Source organism: Canis aureus, chromosome 8 (genome assembly GCF_053574225.1).
Source record: "Canis aureus isolate CA01 chromosome 8, VMU_Caureus_v.1.0, whole genome shotgun sequence".
In the NCBI taxonomy this organism is placed as follows: domain Eukaryota; kingdom Metazoa; phylum Chordata; class Mammalia; order Carnivora; family Canidae; genus Canis; species Canis aureus.
In genome coordinates this window covers 46724517-46744770 of record NC_135618.1, presented here as the reverse complement: position 1 = coordinate 46744770, position 20254 = coordinate 46724517, and the positions used below count along the sequence as shown (strand labels likewise).

Here is a 20254-nt window from a genome sequence, read left to right as displayed (position 1 = left end):
CTGGAACCAGGACATCTTAGGCTTTCCAAGAGGAGATTACGGGAGCTCTTGTCATTCTTTGGTAAAACAGAGGTGACTGAGAACGATTCTACTTCAGCTGCCAGGACTACTGATTATTCTTCAAAGTCGGACGTGCTCTACTGCCGTGCAACGTGCCAGTAGCTCATTTTCTTTTTTTTCTACCATACTAGGTATTGCTAAGGGATCTGTTTTCTAAAAGAGGAAATAATACTCTGTGTGTGTATGTGTGTAGACAGTATGGTGAGGTGCAAAGAGAATGGGCTTCAGAGTCTGCCAGAAGGGGCCCTGGTCAAGTTACCCAGCCTCAGTTTACTCATCTGTAAATGGGAATAATTATGCCCTAGGGAAGATTACATGGGATGGTGTTATGTAAAAACCCAGCACAGTGGTGGCCTTTTCCTTTATCTCCTCTTCTCCCCTGCTCCTTATCGTTGAACTTTGAGACACTATGGTAAATGTTTCCCTAGTAACACCTGCCTAAGTACTCGCCGGGGTTTCACTTTATGCAGAGGATTGGAAGTGGGGGGGCATTGACGTTGTTCCAAGGGAGGAAACCTGCAGAATTAAGGGCTGACTGCTTTCAGGTTTTTAGCAAAAACTGAGGTTAAGCGGCCAGCCTCTGTTGAAACAGTGAGCAGATGACTAATTGTACTAGAATGCTCTATGAAGACAAGTATACTGATATTTAAGAACAAGCTGTCTTGGTGGTGGAGGTTTTCTTAGTTCTTGAGAGTTGTGGTTTTTAGAGAGACATCTGCATTCTGCTGATCGCCGTCACTTTATTTTCCTACCAGTTTCGTTGTACTTACTTAGTAAAAACACCATGCAAATAGCCAGCAGAGGTATTATTTGAATGCTGTGTAACTGGATGGCCCGGCTTGTGTAATCGTTGTCTCCAGATAGTGCATATGGAATGAATGATGGCTGAGGTGAGCTGCCAGTATAGGTTATAAGTAAACGCAATGTCAGATTTCTCCTGACACTCCTTAGGACCTTTGGAATAGTCTGCAGTTTCTTTACTGCAGGAGCTGACAAGGAGGCTTTGTGGGCAGGGAGAGTGGGAGCTGTCAGAGGAGGGGCCAGAGATTTGCATCGTGGAGATCAAACGCTCTGCTGTGTTAAAAGCAGATACTCTGAATAAGGGAGTTTGTAGACCTTTTCTTGTAAGAAAATATTCCATGTCCTAGTTCCATGCTTTCTTTCTTGTGGAGATTTTCTTTTGAAAAGCATTGAGATAGAAAGCTTAATGTCATCTCATGCGTGTTGGGCTTAGAGTCAATTTGAATTCAAAATACTCTTATGTAATCATTGTGTTACTCAGCATTAGCACAGATAATGATGCTTATTTTGCTTAAATGTAAAAATTAGGCAGTTTTACAAACTGTACTTTTGTCTTAAAGCATATTCATTTTTTTTAATACAGCTGTGCAATCATATTGCTTCTGGGAAAAAATGTCAATATGTTGGGAACTGTTCCTTTGCTCATAGTCCTGAGGAACGGGAAGTGTGGACTTACATGAAGGAGAATGGGAGTAAGTTGCTGTCTTAACTGTGGCTTGACATCCGTGAAGTCTAGCTTGCCAGGGAGTTTCCCTCCTCTCTGTAAATATGCCAGCTCACCACGAACCCAGAAAGCAGTTTGCGTTCTAAACAATTGTGCCATTTTGTCAGTGGAGCAGAGCCTGACATCTGATCTGTGTTTGCTTGGGTCAGAGCTAGATACAAATATGTAGGTCTGCGTGTGACACAGACGTGTTCCCAAAAGATGGTCTGGGAAGTGAACTCCTTGATTGCCTGAATCAGACCATCTGCTCCTATTGTGAATAGTCATCCCTGAAAAATGAGATTAGAATCGAAGGTTTCCATAAGGAGGCCCTACCGGTAGAACAGGCCCAGATGCAGAGGCCCGAGGAGAGAATGTTTGTTTATCTTGGTCAAACTGCAAGATTATCATGAGAGGCTTTGAGAGGAGCCTCAGACAACCTTTCACTTTTGGCCGGAAAGGTTTTAATACAAGGACAAGGATCGTTGTACTTAATCTCTAGTAAACGGATGGAAATTTACCAACTGTTTAAGATCTGCAATCTCTGAATTACAAGAACAAATCAGATTCAAGCATGTCACCTGCTGTGTTTATTAACCAGTGTTCACATTCGGTGACATGTATGGACAGGACTCCTTGCTATCTTGCTTGGAGGAGGGATGTCCTATTGGACCTTTTGAAGATGTCCTTGCATACCAGGACTGTTGCAATGATTCCTGCTCCCACTGGTCTGAATGGAGAAGGATTTCTAGGTTTATCTCTCATCTTAGTCTGATGGCAAATCATTAGAAACACTTGGGCAGGCAACAAAGCCGATTTTTTACCTTAACCTCATTACCAGATTTTTTTTTAGCCCAGTGGTTCTCAACTGGGGGTGAATTTTGCCACACATACCAGTCTCCCTTGGGGACATTTGGCAATGCCTGGAGATGTTTTTGTTGTTATGACTTGGGCAGACTGTCTTACCGGCATCTGGTGTGTAGAATCCAGGAATGCTGTTAAACATCCTACCATGCACAGGACAGCCCCCCACAGCAAAGAATTATCTGGCCCAGAATGTCAGCAGTGGTGAGGTTGAGAAACCTGGCTTAGCCCTTGATGGTGATGCCAAACGCACTCGTTCTTACTGTAGAAAGCAGCTTGTAGCCACTGCCCAGCACCTGGTGGTTGTAAATTGCGCCCCAACATGTGGGTCTTTGGGGAGAGTGGTTTGAGTGATGGGTTCCCATCAGGGTCAGAACCCAGGCCCCGGTAGTAGTGAGTTTCCCATCTTTCTCTCAGTAGATAGGAGCATATCCACTGCAGGCCCTCAAGCCGTGTAAGGAGCCCGTGTGGTTGTGGTGGTGATAGTGAGTGTCTTACTGGGAGCAACATGAAGCAGTATGAGCCCCCCCCCCCCTTTTTAAAGCAATACCCTTTTAATGGTTCCTGACTTTTCAACACTCCCAGTGTCTTGCAAATGCAGGGAGTTAATTCATCTTGAAAGCCAACGTTTTCAGTCTAACAGTTCAGAACTAGGCTCAACAGCCGTGAGAGTTTACCTCCCTCTTGGACGGGTGGGGGGTGGGGGGGTTGTTGGGGGGTGTCCCCCTCTACTCACCGAATGCAGTCTGTCTCTGTTCCGCCCTCTTGTCTTGCTCTCCAAAATGTATGCCAGCTGATACAAAAGGTGCGCATGATCTTGTGTGCATTTCGGTGGCGTATGTAAATCTCTGCTGCTGAAAGTGATTTGTTTTTCTTTAGTACAAGATATGGAGCAGTTTTATGAACTCTGGCTAAAGAGTCAAAAAAACGAAAAAAGTGATGATGTAGCAAGTCAGTCAAACAAGGAAAACGGAAAACAAATTCACATGCCGACAGATTACGCCGAAGTGACCGTGAGTGCCCCCCCGAGTGCCTGTGGTCACTCCGCCTCCCCTTCCTTGGCTTCCCTTCTGATGGGGCCTTTCCTTTCTTTGCCTTTTCCTCAAGCAGGGCTCCCTGGCTGCCTGCCTCCTCCCATCTCTCCACTCCCCTCTAGTGATCTGGGGCCCTTAGCTTAAGTCCCCTCCCTCATTCTAGCAAATCCTTCCCTTGATCCTTTTGCTGACTTTGGAATCTCAGTGCTGGTGCCTCTCCTTACTAGCCTGTGGCCCTGGCCAGGTCACTGAGTCACTGAGCGTCCCTGAGCGTGGTGGTGACTGGTAAGTGGAAATAGCATGGGTCCCAGACACTTAGGCCAATGCTGGGCCCCAGAAGATGCTCCCGACATGGGGGTGCTGTCCCCCTCACTCCCCATTCCTTCCATACCCGCCAGTGTCCAGCCTCCGCTTCGGGGTTCTGTGGAGACCAAGTCATCTGTGGTGTTTTACTGTTTTGGTTTTCTTTGAAATTTTTCATGAGCGTAAAGAAGATAACATAATATCTTGAGTCGACCATGCTTGCAGTTCACTGTGTTTGCTTCTGTAGAATAAAATGTTACAGGTAGAGTTGGGACTCTCTTTGCCCCCCATCCCTGAGGGACCAGAGCCAGCATGTATTTTCCAGGCTATGTTTACATATCTTTGACATATATATTTCTAAGCTAGAGTTTTGCCTGGCTTTTTTTTTTTTTTTTAAAGATGACACAGGTGCTTGCGTTATTCTGCTTCTTGTTTTATGTTGTTGTTTTGTTTTTGGCACCTCCCCATAATTGATTCAGCTGGATCCAGGTCACGTCTGTGGCCCGGCCTTGCCCCCACATGTGTGTTTGGGATCTGTGCCCTGTGAACGCCACCTCCTCTGCCAAGGCACAGCGCTGATTCCCCTGCACCCTTGAGGTGTGTCTGCATTCCCAGGGCAGGGTCACCTGGACTTGCTGGATTGTGAGACTTACCTGGGCTGTTTATTCAGGTAGCTCTTCCATCTGTCCCCCAGCCAGAGTGAGTCACAGTCTCATGGGAAGTCTTTCCAGGAACCCGTTCTTATCCACTTGCCAAACGATTCTTACCCAGGGCATTTGGGGAACATTTGCCTAGCTCAGAGGCTTGCAGCTTGCATCTGTGGTAGCACTTACACTGACCAGAACACAGTTCCTTCTGTGTAGGCCTGTGCCCCGGAGGCAGGGTCTTCTCAGCATCTGCACCTCCCTGGTCCCTGGCACGAGTCTTGGCCCATAGTGGGAGCTCATTTCACGTGCCCTGAATGGAATGGCTGCTCGTCCCTCTGCAGCTGTAGAGCTCTGGGCTTTCATGTCCTCTTTGCCGGTCCTGATGGTGTTCATCCTTCCCAGAGTCCTCGGGTGAACCTGGCCTCTTGTCCTCCCTCCAGACATCCTTGTCTACACACCAGCCCCCGTCACCCTGCTGCCAGAGACTTCCTGGAACCCAGCCGAATCCATCACCACTGCTCTCTGCTGCCTGTATTCTGGCCCATCTCCCAGCACCAGGATCCTTTTCTTGGTCCTGTTTCTGACTTTGAGCTTTATGTTCTTGCCTGGCTCCCCCCACCAGATGGGCTCCCTGAGAATAGAGTCTGGGTCTTAGGTCAAGTGGTTTCTAGCCCTGGTGCCCTCCCAGAACAGTGTTTGACCCATCGAGGGACCGGACAACACCCTCTGATGGGACGTGTGTCTTTTGTGCACTTTAGGCAGACTTTCACTGCTGGATGTGTGGGAAGAACTGTAACAGTGAGAAGCAGTGGCAAGGCCACATCTCTTCAGAGAAGCACAAAGAGAAGGTTTTTCACACCGAGGATGATCAGTACTGCTGGCAGCACCGCTTTCCAACAGGGTATTTTAGTATTTGTGATAGGTACGTAGGTTTCGTAAACTCCTGCATGAAAACTCATGTCATGTGACTCTTACGGTCATTCATTTGGTGGGCAGAGGTTATCTGGGTGGTGAAGCCTTCTGAGAGTGGATGCTTGGTTTTGGTCTCAAAGTTTTAGGGCAGCCCGGGTGGCTCAGCAGTTTAGCGCCACTTTCAGCCCAGGGCCTGGGATCGAGTCCCACATCAGGCTCCCTGCAGGGAGCCTGCTTTTCCCTCTGCCTGTGTCTCTGCCTCTCTCTCTCTCTCTGTGTCTCTCATTAATAAATAAAAAATATAAAATCTTAAAAAAAAAAAAGTTTTAGCTGCTCCTTGAATGTTTCTTCACTCTCCTGTGGTTACTTGAAAAGATTAGCGCTAGTCTACCTGAATGGGTTTGAGATGTCCTGAGATAACCAAAGAGAGATACAGGTTTATTCCAATTTGCCCATATTGTCTCTGAGTTGTCAAGGGTGAGTGGCTAACCACAACCTGCCCTGCAGTGGATGTTCCGTCAGTTCTGAAACTGCCTTTGAATACTTACTGTTCAAGTGCATATATGGAACTGACTCAGGTCAAAGGAAAATGTTAGTATCACTCCTTTGCTTAAGTTGAGTTTGAAAATTTTTTAGCAAAAAATTTTGCCAGATGGTTTTGAATTGCTTCTCATTTTGTCACATCAGTTTTATATTTAATTTCTCAATTTAGAGCCACATGACACCCAAAACTATTGAAGACGTCTTTTACTTAATGCCACTTCTGATTTCTTTCCACTGCATCAGGAAGGACTATGGTCTCTTTTCCCCCCATCAATCAGTATTTCTTGTTAAATATATTTAAAAGTGGGCAGCCCTGGTGGCGCAGCGGTTTAGTGCCGCCTGCAGCCTGGGGTGTGATCCTGGAGACCCGGGATCAAGTCCCGCATCGGGCTTCCTGCATGGGGCCTGCTTCTCCCTCTGTCTGTGTCTCTGCCTCTCTCTCGCTCTCTCTGAATGAATAAATAAATCTTAAAAAAAAAAATATATATATATATATATATTTTTTAAAGTGCTGATTTTTCCTTTGTAGATGTCAAGGCTGTATAAACTCATTTTTCTAGGCTTAAGATGTTGAATTAAAAGTTTTTTTTTAAATGGTCTTTTTTTTATTATTTATGATAATCACACAGAGAGAGAGAGGCAGAGACACAGGCAGAGGGAGAAGCAGGCTCCATGCACCTGGGAGCCCGACGTGGGATTCGATCCCGGGTCTCCAGGATCGTGCCCTGGGCCAAAGGCAGGCGCTAAACTGCTGCGCCACCCAGGGATCCCCTGAATTAAAAGTTTTATGCAAATCATCAAGCTAGTGAAGTGGGCACTTTTTGGGTTTATTTATTTATTTAAATTTATTTATGATAGTCACAGAGAGAGAGAGAGAGAGGCAGAGACACAGGCAGAGGGAGAAGCAGGCTCCATGCACCGGGAGCCCGATGTGGGATTCGATCCCGGGTCTCCAGGATCGCGCCCTGGGCCAAAGGCAGGCGCCAAACCGCTGCGCCACCCAGGGATCCCACTTTTTGGGTTTATATAGATAACTCATGGGCACTCACCACGCTGACTTGCCCCACAGGTATACAAATGGCACCTGCACAGAAGGAAACGGCTGTAAATTTGCACATGGGAATGCTGAGCTCCATGAGTGGGAAGAAAGAAGGGATGCCCTAAAGATGAAGCTCAACAAAGCAAGAAAAGATCACTTAATCGCCCCAAATGATAATGACTTTGGAAAATATAGTTTTTTGTTTAAAGATTTAAACTAATATGCTGGCTTTTATGTATGTAACCTAATCAAAGCATTGACCAGAAAAATTGAAAGTGTTGTAAGGCACGTAGCAGAGGAGCTGCAGATTTTCTGCTTGTATTGGCGTCTTTCGTACCTCCTGAGCAGCAACCCACAGTAGGTAGGAAAACGGGCTGTTTAACAGGTCTGGCCATGCTCTCATGGCACCATTGGCATCATATGGCGAAGTGACCGCTACCCAGTTGCCATCTGTTGAACAGACTTTTGGATGAAGTGTGTTGGGGAAGAGGATGAGGTTATGTCTAAGACGACTCCTTGAGTTGGTCCTTCAGATAAGAACCATCATGGTGAGAGAATAGACACTTGCACTAGGGGTCAGAATACACTATGGATGAAATTCTTCACATGTTTTAAATGGAACGAATTTGTTTAATATAATAAAGTTTGCTACTTATCTGTACGTAGGTTGCTAAAAAGGATTTTCTTAACTCAGATTTTAAGCCAAATAACCATTTAACACTAGTACATGTTAAATGGGGTATTTTTCTGTATTTGTATGTTTCACTATCATAAGGGAACTAAGGATAATGTGCATTGAGAATATTTTGAAAAATAATCAGTTGACTCAAATTTTATTTCTTGGTCTTTTGCTGTTTAAATGATGATTTTGAAAGATTACACTTGTACTGTTGGTATTGTGTAGTGTATGGACCAATATTGCCTGTAATAAAGATTTTATATATAGATGTCTTTCATTTTTTGGTGTGGTCCTTTCCCCCCAAAGAATTATTGAAACTGGGCCCTAAAATCGCAAGGTTTGATTTTTTTTAAAACACTTTAATTCGAGCAATTAATGATAGTATGCAAATTAGACATGAGAGCGACTTTTCACTCTGTCCTGCTCTCCCCCAGATTTGGGATGATAAGCAGTTTCTCTTGTTCGGTGCCATAATAACTCTTTTGGGGCTCTTCTGTGTTTCATTCAGATGCATGACTAGCAAGGAGACCGCCAACTAGGATGGGGGTTATGGGTTTCCACAGATGACCGGCACAATACTCAAAATAGGGCCATTTTGGTTGTTCAAAGACCACTGAAGACATGGTCAGGATGGCTGGCAGACTCAAAGACAGAGCTAAGCTGTCCTCTGGGCCCCTGATCTGCTTCAGAGGCTGGGATGCAGTGAGCTAGAATCCTGTGAGTGGTAGAGAACTCAAAACACTCTTTAGATTGCCTGAAGAGATTACAATATAGACTTCTTTCTTGTGAGTATTTGTTGCCAGGGAAGAATAGCAATTTCTGGAAAGCCAGCTGCGGTGCTGATACAAAGTTTCCAAGAAGCATAGCCACCATTGTCCAGACTACCCAGGCTCCAGGCAAGGCTTCCTGTAACACCTGCCAACCTGCACCTTGTCAGGCATATCCTGTTTGCTAAGTAAATGCTTAGAAGCTTTAAAAGTTAATGAGTAGATTTCCCTCTGGTTCTAAGAAAGGATTTGCATATAAAATATATACTCTGTCCCCTTCTCAAACTTGACCAACTCAATTATGGTATAAAGAGTGGCTCTGAAAGCTCAGATATGGTGTGATATGGACAAATTAGGGCCGACTTACCCTTGAAGAGCACTGCAGCCTGATCCTGGCTGCCTGCTGCATTCAGAAATGAATTTATCCATTTCAAAAGTACATTGTTGTGTGAGAGCAGCAGTCAGAATGTCTAGAGAGAAGAGGAAATGAACTGCCTTTTTAAATCCAGGGTGGTTTCCTGGTCTACGAGACCTCACCTTACATTGCCACAAGGTACTGTGGGGCCTTATGAGAGAACCCACAGGCAGCAAAAGTTCTTTGAACCTTATGCAGGTCTGCAAATGACAGGTGTCTTACAGAAGTATAGGGTGGATTCTGTCCTAGTAACCTACAGTGGATGAGGACTGGTGATGACTTTTGGCCATACTTGTTTCCGTAATACACCACTGAACTCAGATCTACACAGATGAATCAAGAGGACAAGAAATGGTAAATAAGGTTAATATTAAAAAAAAAAAAAAAAACAGAAATTGGGCAACAAGCACATGAGGGAAATGCTCTGCATCACTGGCCATCAGGGAAATACAAATCAAAACCACAATGAGATCCCACCTCACGCCAGTGAGAATGGGGAAAATTGACAAGGCAGGAAACAACAAATGTTGGAGAGGATGTGGAGAAAGGGGAACCCTCTTGCACTGTTGGTGGGAATGTGAACTGGTACAGCCGCTCTGGAGAACTGTGTGGAGGTTCCTCAAAGAGTTAAAAATAGATCTGCCCTACGACCCAGCAATTGCACTGCTGGGGATTTGCCCCAAAGATACAGACGCAGTGAAAAGCTGAGACACCTGCACCCCAATGTTTCTAGCAGCAATGTCCACAGTAGCCAAACTGTGGAAGGAGCCTCGGTGTCCATCGAAAGATGAATGGATGAAGAAGCTGTGGTCTATGTATACAATGGAATATTACTCAGCCGTTAGAAATGATAAATACCCACCATTTGCTTCAACGTGGATGGAACTGGAGGGTATTATGCCGAGTGATGTAAGTTAATCAGGAGAAGGACAAACATTATATGGTCTCATTCATTTGGGGAATATAAAAAATAGTGAAAGGGAATAAAGGGGAAAGGAGAGAAAATGAGTGAAAATATCAGTAAGGATGACACAACATGAGCGACTCCTAACTGGGAAACGAACAAGGGGTGGTGGAAAGGGAGGTGGGCGGGGGGTTGGGGTGACTGGGTGATGGGCACTGAGGGGGGCACTTGATGGGATGAGCGCTGCGGGATATGCTATATGTTGGCAAATTGAACTCCAATGAAAAAAAACCCAAATACATTTTTTCTCAGCATTTATCTATAAAAACAAGATAATACAAAACAGTACTAAAACACTGTAATACGAAGTTTGTAACATAATAGATGAAAACGTAAAATAACACAGGAATGGGAAGAGGAAACGGAGCTCTACGGGAGAAGTTTCTGTATCTTACTGGAATTAAGGTAGTATAAATCCGAGGCAGAAAACCTGAAAAAAGGGCAGCCTGGATGGATCTAGTGGTGCTGGAGCCACGTTCTGCCCAGGGCCTGATCCTGGAGACCCAAGATCGAGTCGCACCAGGTTGGGTTCCCTGCATGGAGCCTGCTTCTCCCTCTGCCTGTGTCTCTGCCTCTCTCTCTCTTTCTCGGTGTCTCTCGTGAATAAATATATAAAATCTAAAAAAAAAAAAAAAAAAATTCTGAAAAAAAACATAGTGATCCCCAGAAAGACGGCTAAGCACATAACCAAAGAAAGGTTTAAAATCATCATTGAAGTAATTAACGGGATCCTGGCAAATATCCACTTAATACAAACCAAGGAAGTAAAGAAGGAAGAAGGACCCGAGAGCTACGAAGCAATCAGCGAGCGGCGGGCGCCAACAAGGCCCGAGTCCTGGCCTCGGCGGGGGACACAGGCGAGGCCATCGGGGCGCACGCCGCATCCCGGGGAGCGGGCACCTGGCTCCCCCCGCCGCCCTGGGGCTCAGCTCCCGGTTCTCGCCCGGGCGGTCGCACGCCCTGGCCCTGTTTCGTTCGCAGCGAGGTGCGGCCACAGAGCGGTGCCCCCGCCCTCGCGACTTCCCTGGCCCGCGCAACAGGTCACGGGGCGCCCTGCCTCCGAGGCTGCACCCGCTCGCTCGCCCACTAGCTGCGCGGCCTCGGCGTCTCCCGCGGCCTGAGGGTGCGTCCGGGAGGGCCGGGGCCGTGCGGGAGCCGGAGGGGGCTGGGGCGCACAGCCACGCTGGTCCAGGCCTAGTGAGACCGCACCGTGCGCCTGGCACTCTCCGTGGTCCCTTCATTTACTCTCGAAACGACCCTGACGGAGGTGCTGCTATTACGCACCCCCATTTCACAGACGTGCACGCCGAGGCGGTGACCTCTCCCGCCCCCCCCGCTGCCGGGACCTGGACACCTCTGGCCCCTGCATGGATTGTCCCCTCGGCTCCGCGGGGATGGGTAGCGGCGCCTGTGCCCCCCGTGGCCTGTACGGACTCGCGGGCACGACTGCGCTCCCGAGCACAGCGCTGAGGCCTCACAGGCCAAGCAAGCGCCGATTCCCGGCGGCGCGAAGATGCCCGCAACCGCGTGGGCAGGACTCCCGTCGGGGACGGGCCGGAGGCTTCGACCCGCGCCTGCGCAGACTCCGCGGGCGGGGGGCGGGGCCTGTGGGGCGACGGCGGGGGGGCCCCCCGCGCAGACTCCACGCGCGAGGGGCGGGACTCGCTTGAGGGCGGGGCTGTCAGGCGGTGTCGGCGTCCGCGCAGACTCGGTGGGCGAGAGGCGGGGCCGCCTGAGGGGGGCGGGGCTTCCGGGCGCGGCCGGCGTCTGCGCAGACTCAGTGGCCGAGAGGCGGGGCCGTCGGCTGTGGGGCGGGGCCGCCTGCGCGGGGCCGGGGCTTCCGGGCGGGGCCGGCGTCCGCGCAGACTCGGCGGGCGGGAGGCGGGGCCGCCTGCGCGGGGGCGGGGCTTCCGGGCGGGGCCGGCGTCCGCGCAGACTCGGCGGGCGGGAGGCGGGGCCGCCTGCGCGGGGGCGGGGCTTCCGGGCGGGGCCGGCGCCCGCGCAGACTCCGTGGACGGGAGGCGGGGCCGCCTGCGCGGGGGCGGGCGCCGCGGCGGCGGCGGGGCTGACGTGGAGGGTCCGGGTTAGCGGGCGCGGCGGGCTGCGGGATTGGGGAGCGACGGGCCGTGCCGGGCCCTCGGGCCCGAAGCGGCGGCGGCGGCGGTATAAAGCCGGCGACGGGGAGCATGTAATGTCGGAATGCGGAGGCCGCGGCGGCGGCGGCAGCAGCAGCAGCAGCAGCAGCGACGACGCCGAGGACGAGGGTGGCGGCGGCGGCGGCGGCCCCGCGGGCTCCGGCTCCTTCAGCCCGGCCCCGGCCGCAGCGTCCTCGGCGGGCCGGCTCCGCCGCGGGCTGCGCGGCGCCTCCCTCATGGCGCGCCGGCGGCCCGAGCTGCTCTGCGGGGCGGTGGCGCTCGGCTGCGCGCTGCTCGTCGCCCTCAAGTTCACCTGCAGGTAGGCGGCCCGCAGCCCCGGGGCCCGGCCGACGGCGCGGGGCCAGCTCGGGGCGCGCAGGGTCCGGGCTTGGAGCGGGCTGGGCGGGGGGCGGGGGGCGGCTTCACCTGGAGCGGCGGACCTGACCCCGAGCCGACCCCGACCCCGACCCCGACCCCGGCCCCGACCCCGGCCGGTGCTGCTCGGGGAGCACCCAGCTTAAGTGGGCCAGGTTCTGGGCTGCTCCTCACCTGCTGGGGCCTCTCGGGGGGGGGCGGCGCACCTGTCACTTCAGCCCAGGCCGTGGGACCCTCCTTTAACACCCGTCTGATGACTTACAACTGTTAGAGGCCCGGAGCCCTTGGAGAATGCGTGCATTCTTGGGTCTAACGATTATCTGTCCACACGTGCTGTGTGCGGAGCACTCGTCCAGGTGAGCGCTGAGGATGAAAACCGCACTCCCCCTTCCACTGGGCCCTAAAAGAGCTTACTGCAGTTTCCCGGGGCTTCTGTAAGTGCTGTGCGGGGAATCAGGAGGAATGAGGGTGGGCCAGAGGGGGAAGCGTCCAAGGTGGAAGGAGCAACAAGTGTCCTTACACTAGACGAGGCTGGTGCTTCTGGAACCGAAAAAGCCTGGGCAGGCTGGACCACAGTGAACAGGACGAAATGAAGGGTACTGGGCCTGTTTTTTTGGGGGTGGGGGTGGGGGTGAGGGAGGTACACAATTTATTTTTCTTTTTTAAGATTTTATTAATTTGAGAGAGGCAGAGACACAGGCAGAGGGAGAAGCAGGCTCCACGCAGGGAGCCCGACGTGGGACTCGATCCAGGGTCTCCGGGATCACGCCCTGGGCTGAAGGCAGGTGCTAAACCGCTGGGCCCCCCCGGGCTGCCCCAAAATTTACTTTAAATTTCAGGAGTACTTTTGATCTCCCAAGTCCTCTATCTCCTGGGTCTCCAGTGTGTAAGTGTCTCCATTGCAGCCGACTGGCACATTAGCCAGGAGGAAGATTTCAACTTGGAACGTTTTTATCGACTGTGTTAAGCATAGTAGGTGGCCCTGTTGTCAGAGAGGTGTCAGAGATTGGGGAATTTTAGTAGAAAGGGAAGAAATGATGGAGCTTTTGCCAAGTGCCGGGTGCGATCCTACCAGCAGGGGAGAGAGGCTGTTCTAGCCATTGCAGAGTGTTGCAAAGTACCTGCTAAATGCCGGTAGGATACAGCCCTACCTATGACAACCAGAAATGTCTCCGTACAGTGCCAAGTGCCGCCCGAGGGACAAAACTGTTTGCTTGAGAACTGTAGCTTACATCAGTGCATTTATTCATTATCTGAGAGCCTGGTATGGACCATTTAAATATCAGTCCTCTTGGGGCACCTGGGTAGCTTGGTTGGCTTCCTTCAGCTCAAGTCATGATCCTGGGGTTCTGGGATCGGGCCCCACATGCATAGGGCTCCCTGCATAGCAGGAAATCTGCATCTCCCTCTCCACCACCCCCACTTGTGCTCTCTCTCTCTCTGTCAAATAAATAAATAAAATCTTTTTTTTTTTAAATAAATAAAATCTTAAAAAAACAAAACAAAACAAAACTCTGTCCCCAGTAAAGTCTGGATATACTCTGTCCTTCCAGTTTATAGATGGAGTTGAGCTTTGGTCATGTTACAAAATTTGCCCCAATTACACCCACCTATCAAGTGGCTGAGCTGGAATTTGGATCCTTTACCGTCAGGTACTAGGCTCTTAACCTTGCTCTGTATCATGTGCTGCACAAAGGAAAATATATGAAGTCTTTTACAACATGGGATTGCAAAGTGTCTTTGGGTTCAAATTAGGAAGGGAGGTTTCCTCACCTCCGGGGGTGGCGAGTTTACAGACTTCTGCTTGTTCATCTATAGAAATAGTGCTTTAGTGTTTGTTCTGAAAGAACATGACTTGAAAAAGCTAAGAAAGTCCTTTGAGATTTGGGGAAGAAGGGAGAGTGTAAATCCAGTTATTGGAGCAGATAGAGCAAGATCCCTACCTGCTTCAGAATAGGTGTGAGTCAGTGAAGGGCTGCTTGCCTGTCCAACTTCTTTCTATGCCATTGGCAAATCTGGACCATCTTTCAATAGACTAAGATTGATTTTTTAGAGTCTTGTTTGATTGAATGGTGTCATGATACTGTTATATACTCAAACATTTCTGGTCCCTGTTCTAAGATTTTTTGCATTAACGAGGACAGAAGCTTATAAGAAAGTTGGATTTAATTTTTTTTTAAATTAATAGTTCCAGGCCTAAATAAGTAAAGCCCTCTTCAGTGTTGGTTGCTTAGCTGAGTTCAAACTAGATAATATTAAAAAAAAAAAAAAAAAAAAAAAAAAAAAAAGGTTGATTTGGGTTGGAAACATAATGGTCTATTCTTGGGCACCATTTTCATCTTTATTTTACCTGCCTTTCTCTGCATTGAGTCTCCTTGACTTCATCCTACTCACTTTCCTTTCACCCTGATTTTGGAGGGAAATAGTTGTGTGTGTCTATATATGTGTGTGTGCATATATTCATTTTGCTTTATTGCATTTTGTGGTTTCAAAGTTGCTTCAGATCCTCTTCAGAAGGAGTTATGTAGGGTGCGCATTTCCCTAAAAAAATCGGGAGTTGCAGCTGCTCCTTTCTACTTGCAGCCAGCTCTTGAGTTTTATTTTTATTTTTTTGTACCTGACACTGAGCCTTCAAAGCTGCAGAAAACCTTTGATCTAGGTATAGTTTCTCAAAAACATGTAGCAAGCGTAAGAGTTAAATGGAAACTTGTGAATGTTTCTGGTGGAGCAGAGGCAGATGTTTCTCTTCCCTGGTTAATGTTTGCTTTTCCATGGGCCACGTATTTTATCTGGCTGGTGACTTTAGGAACTGCTCTGAACATGCTGAACAGAAACACTAAATGGATTATTATCCTTTGTTTGGCTGTCACAGACCTACATTTTCCCTCATATTATGTTATTTAACACTTAACATGCAGTTTGACTAGTATAAGAAGAATCTCAAAGGGGATTTTGGAGCTTTTGATAATGTGTCATGCAGGGCATTCCTCATCTCTTTGCACGGCTTCCTGTCATTCAGGTCTTGGCTTAAAAGATCCCATCACATCCCCCTGTTAAATTCTCTATATAGCAGTGATCCTTTTGTGGGTTTTTGTTTGTTGAATACACGTTTGGTGGTTTGCCTTTTGTCTTCCTTGAGAACACTATCCTGCTTGCTGCTGTAGCCTTGATGCCTGTGGTACAGTTTCTGAAGCATAGTAACATTTGCTCAGTGAACATTTTTTGAATTATTTTGCAACTGACTGAGTTTTTCAGGTTATGGAGATATTTTACATAGAAAGGGTTAAAGCGCTAGTTTGAGTGAATAAGTAGGAGATTCGCTCTTTTAATACTGCTACTTTATGATGTTAATGTTTTGGTTAAAATAGGGAAGTAATATATTTAAACCTGCCTTAATGCAAGAAGCTAACACCTTCTAGATGCAGAGGAGGGTGTGGGATTCTTTCCCTTATCTTAGAGGAGGTTGGGTCTCAGGTGTTTACATTTTCCTTTTTGGTTCTAAATACCCATTTGTCTGCTTGGGCATCTTAGAGCTGACAGCACTTTCCTTCTTGTTCTTCTTTCCTGCTACTTTGCTGTTTTCTGAGAAGCCAGATTATTATTATTATTTTTAAGATTTTATTTATTATTTATTCATGAGAGACATAGAGAGAGGGAGAGGCAGAGACACAGGCAGAGGGAGAAGCAGGCTCCATGCACCGGGAGCCCGACGTGGGACTCGATCCCGGGTCTCCAGGATCGTGCCCTAGGCCAAAGGCAGGCACCAAACCGCTGCGCCACCCAGGGATCCCTGAGAAGCCAGATTATTAAGTTTGTTTGAACATGTATGTGTACTTAGAACATATGATGTGGTCCTTACGATCATCCCTAGTAAAGCAAATGGGCCTCTGACACTTTGATTCTGAGTCTTTTTAATAATGTATATCTGTGTGGGTTTCTATTTGTCTTTGCATATGTTCAGATGAGGTAGGAAGGTAGATTTGTTCATTTCACAAATTACCGAACTTCAGAGGACCAGGAACCATAAACAGCGAAGAAGATAGGGTCCTTGCCCTCAGGGAGTTAATGCTGTGGTAGAGTAAATAGATAATCGGCAAGATAAGTAAGTTACTGATTGTGGTGAGGGGTAGAAAGGCAACCCACAGGGAGGTGATAGAAAAAAATGAAGCCTCTCTCCTACTTCAGGTAGAGTTGTCAGAGGAGGAGACACACCAGCCGAGATGTTTTTCTCATCAGCTTCATGGTGGTATATTTTACAGGCGGTAAAATCACACATTTTCCATGTATAGGTTGATGACTTTAATTTTTTTTTTTTTTTTTAAATTTATGATAGTCACACAGAGAGAGAGAGAGAGAGAGAGAGAGAGAGAGAGAGAGGCAGAGACATAGGCAGAGGGAGAAGCAGGCTCCATGCACCGGGAGCCCGACGTGGGATTTGATCCCGAGTGTCCAGGATCGTGCCCTGGGCCAAAGGCAGGCGCTAAACCGCTGCGCCACCCAGGGATCCCAGGTTGATGACTTTAGATAAATTTAACCACCTTCATGCTTTCAGTTAAGATAGAGAATATTGTCTTCTCCCCAGAAAGTTTCCTCGGTGGCCCCTGCAGACAGTGTCGCTGCCCCACTCCTCACTCTAGACAACCACTCACTGACTATTTTGTTACAGATTGGTTTTGTTTGTTTTGGAATTTTATATAAATGCGTTCATGTTATACCTATTCTTTAGTTTCTGACTTCTTCAGTATGAGTATTTTGAGACTCATGCAGTTATAGTATGTGTCCATTCATGTATTGTTGAGTAACGTTTAATTGTAAGAATATACCCCCTGCTTATTTTTTTCACTTAATGAGCTACTCCAGCTTCCTTATGCATACTGGTTTATATTTTCCCATCCTTGTGCTTCCATCTCGTGTCTTTATGTTTAAAATGTCTCCTTGGGGTGCGTGGGTGGCTCAGATGGTTAAGTGTTTGCCTTTTCTCAGGTCATGATCTCCTGGTCCTGGGATCAAACCCTGCATCAGGCTCCCTGCTCAGTGGGGAGTCTGCTTCTCCCTCTGCCTCTCCCCTCCACTCCTATGCTTTCTCTCTTTCAAATGAATAAATCTTTTTTAAAATGTCTCTTTTAGACAGCATATGATAGGTCTTGCTTTGTTATCCAGTCTAGCATTCTCTTCCTCTTAATTTGGTGGCTTAGTCCTTTTATATTTACTGTAATGATTGATATTGTTGGGTGTAATTATATCTTCTGGCTATTTTCCATTTGTACCTTCAGAGTTTGTTCTTTGGCCCTTTTCTGCTTTTTGGGTTAATTGAATATTTTCCAGGGTCTCTTTTTATTCTATTGTTTCTCGGCCAAACCACCAAAATGGTTTTATGCCATGTTAGTGCAGATGTGTGAACAGCTCAGGGTGTTCATTAAGCTCCTTTCACCTGGTGGGATGCAGCCTCAGCCAAGATATTTTTTCTTGATGGGAAAAATAGTGGCAGCTGTATGACTTCAGACCACTTGTTCACTCTTTTTCTGTCTTCTCTTGATCTCTCCCTTTTGGGAACTTAAGGTATTCAAGAAGCCTGTTTTCCAGTTAAAAAAACTGTTTTTTCCTGTTTTCCTGTTATTTTGTTGTTCATCTTTACTAACCTTTGGATCATGATATTGTTAACTCAAAAATAAAAGTTATTTTTACCAGAAGAATGGGTTCACTCAGGAATAGTAACATTGCAATCCAGGATGTGTAAACTATGGCAAACTGTAGGCAAGCCCCATAGACAAAGGAGAACAACATTGTAGAACATTATTTTATAGAGAAGGAGGAAAATGGGAGGGATTGTTATAAAGAAAGTCCATTGAAGAGAAGCAAGAGTTTAGGGGGATGACAGTTTTTCACTGGCTGATTGCTGGAGTAGTCCTTCATTTTGTAGGAGTTACATCTTTTCCTGTTGGGGGTGGTAATTCTTTTCCTGTTGGAGTCTGTAATTAATCATTTTTCCTATAATTGACAGAGAGTGGTGCTGGTGCCCCCTTCTGGCCTCCAACTCCATTTTGGTGGCTTCCCCATACATACCTGGAGAAATAAATCTACCTTATTTATTACTTTTGCCTGAATGCCTTGGATAAGGATTGGCCAACTCCAGCTAATAAACTTAATGATTTCTCAGAGTTGAGTCAATAGTAAGAATTTCCTGTAGAAATCTTACTAGTGGTGGTTGTGAGAGCTCCCTTCCCCTTAGGTCTGAGCAAGCTCCCTGGTTGTTCTGAAGCCCTGGAAATCAGTGGCTCCTTGGAGAGCCAGGCAGCAGAGAGATGAGGGTGGAGTGTTTTCGGTGTGGGAGGCAAGAATATGGATTATTGAAAGACATCCTTCTCTTCTGCTCTCTGCTGCCTTCCCACCCCACACCCGGGGAGATAGAGAGTCTTTTTCAATGTATTATTCATGTCTTGCATTTTCTCATCTAAATATTGCCTTAGCACAGCATATTTTTTACTCCAGAGCAATGTTTTGGGAACTCCATTTTCTTATTCAAGAGATTTCTCTTTCAAGCTTCATTCTCCCTCCACATAAAGCTGTTGTTAAAAGAAGATAAACTTAGTAGTCTTCTTTGTGTTTGCTCTTTTTTAGTCGAGCAAAAGATGTGATAATACCAGCAAAGCCACCTGTCAGCTTTTTCTCCTCGAGGTCTCCGGTTCTTGACCTCTTCCAGGGCCAGCTGGACTACGCAGAGCACGTTCGCCGGGACTCAGAGGTAGTACTGCTGTTCTTCTACGCTCCATGGTGTGGACAGTCCATCGCCGCCAGGTCAGAGATTGAGCAAGCAGCGAGTCAGCTTTCAGACCAGGTAATGCTGACATTCGGCCTGCACATCGATGACTGTCAGCCCTATGTGCAGGGCTGTTTGTTTCCAGAGAGACACCTTACCCCAGCTGGCTGACTGAACCAGGGTGAAGGCCAGGAGTCTTAGTTTATAAATTGTAAAGCCTTCTATAAAGAAACAGGTTTCTGATGGTGAAGGTCATCATTGGTTAGAGGCAGGAGAGGAAACAGATTCTGTGTTTCCTCGTGAAGCAGGTCAGTGCTCATCTCAGGGTGCTATGCTGTTTTCAGTGCTGAAAAGCCTAGTTGAATATCCATTTGATATTTGTTGATGAGTTATTTTCTTTTTCTTTTTTTTTTAATAGTCACATTATTTAAGAGAGAGAACACGTGCAGGAGCATCAGGTTGAGGTGGGTAGGGAAGGTTAGATAAAGAATGTTAAGTAGGCTCCATGCCTGGCGCAGTGCCCAGTACAGGGCTGGATGTTACCACTGTGAGATTGTGGCCTGATTTGAAATCAAGAGTCAGACTAAGCCAACCAGGCACTCTGCTCATTAGTTATTTTCTGTAAGATAGATTTACACGTAATGACTGCAGTGTAACAGGTTGACCTTTTAAAAATATTTGGACCAGAGCTATATGCAACAAATACTTAATGAAGACTACCTTTGTGCTAGACCAGAGGGATGAATATGTGGGCAAATGAGTCATCTGGATGGCTGTGGTTTTTAACCCAGTAGATCTTAGTTGCCTTTTATAAACAAATATTTTATGGTGTGCTTTTTACTGTCCTGAAAAGGGATTCATAGATGATAAAACTCCTCTACACATGTAATTGCAAGCATCAATCCAGTACACTAATTATATCATAAAGGTAGCTGAGCCAAAGGTGGTGTCTAATCAGGTCATGTATGTTTCAGTATGTAAATGCTCAGGCACAATAAATCCTGGTCCCTTTATGTAGAACTACTGGGGGTGGACAGTTAGAAATGCAGACTGGTAAAGGTATATTGTGTTAGAGACTCAGGTACCATGAGAACACTGCTCTCGGTAAGAGCCAGGCCCCGTGCTATTTGAATTTTCTTTTTTCTTTTTTTTATTTATTCATGATAGGCACACAGTGAGAGAGAGAGAGAGAGAGAGGCAGAGACATAGGCAGAGGGAGAAGCAGGCTCCATGCACCGGGAGCCCGACGTGGGATT

At 47.4% G+C, this 20254-nt stretch overlaps 2 protein-coding genes across 7 annotated transcripts in view; both read left to right on the top strand.

Annotated features, from left to right (window-relative positions):
* The window catches only part of ZC3H7A (zinc finger CCCH-type containing 7A), a 39143-nt gene extending 31290 nt beyond the window's left edge, over nt 1–7853 (top strand). Inside the window, exons 20-23 of the mRNA XM_077906661.1 lie at nt 1445–1553; nt 3308–3441; nt 5171–5334; nt 6937–7853. Coding sequence (XP_077762787.1) covers nt 1445–1553; nt 3308–3441; nt 5171–5334; nt 6937–7126 — 597 coding nt within the window. The 3' untranslated portion in view covers nt 7127–7853. The remainder of the gene's footprint in view (nt 1–1444; nt 1554–3307; nt 3442–5170; nt 5335–6936) is intronic.
* A 3959-nt stretch (nt 7854–11812) lies between these two features.
* The window catches only part of TXNDC11 (thioredoxin domain containing 11), a 64155-nt gene continuing 55713 nt past the window's right edge, over nt 11813–20254 (top strand). Inside the window, exons 1-2 of one of the 6 annotated variants that reach the window (XM_077906653.1) lie at nt 11813–12185; nt 18860–19076. In XM_077906653.1, coding sequence (XP_077762779.1) covers nt 11923–12185; nt 18860–19076 — 480 coding nt within the window. In that variant the 5' untranslated portion in view covers nt 11813–11922. Of the gene's footprint in view, nt 12186–12387; nt 12598–13786; nt 13894–18859; nt 19077–20254 lie in introns of those variants that run through there. The other 5 variants (XM_077906650.1, XM_077906652.1, XM_077906651.1 and 2 more) reach the window with 5 other exon arrangements.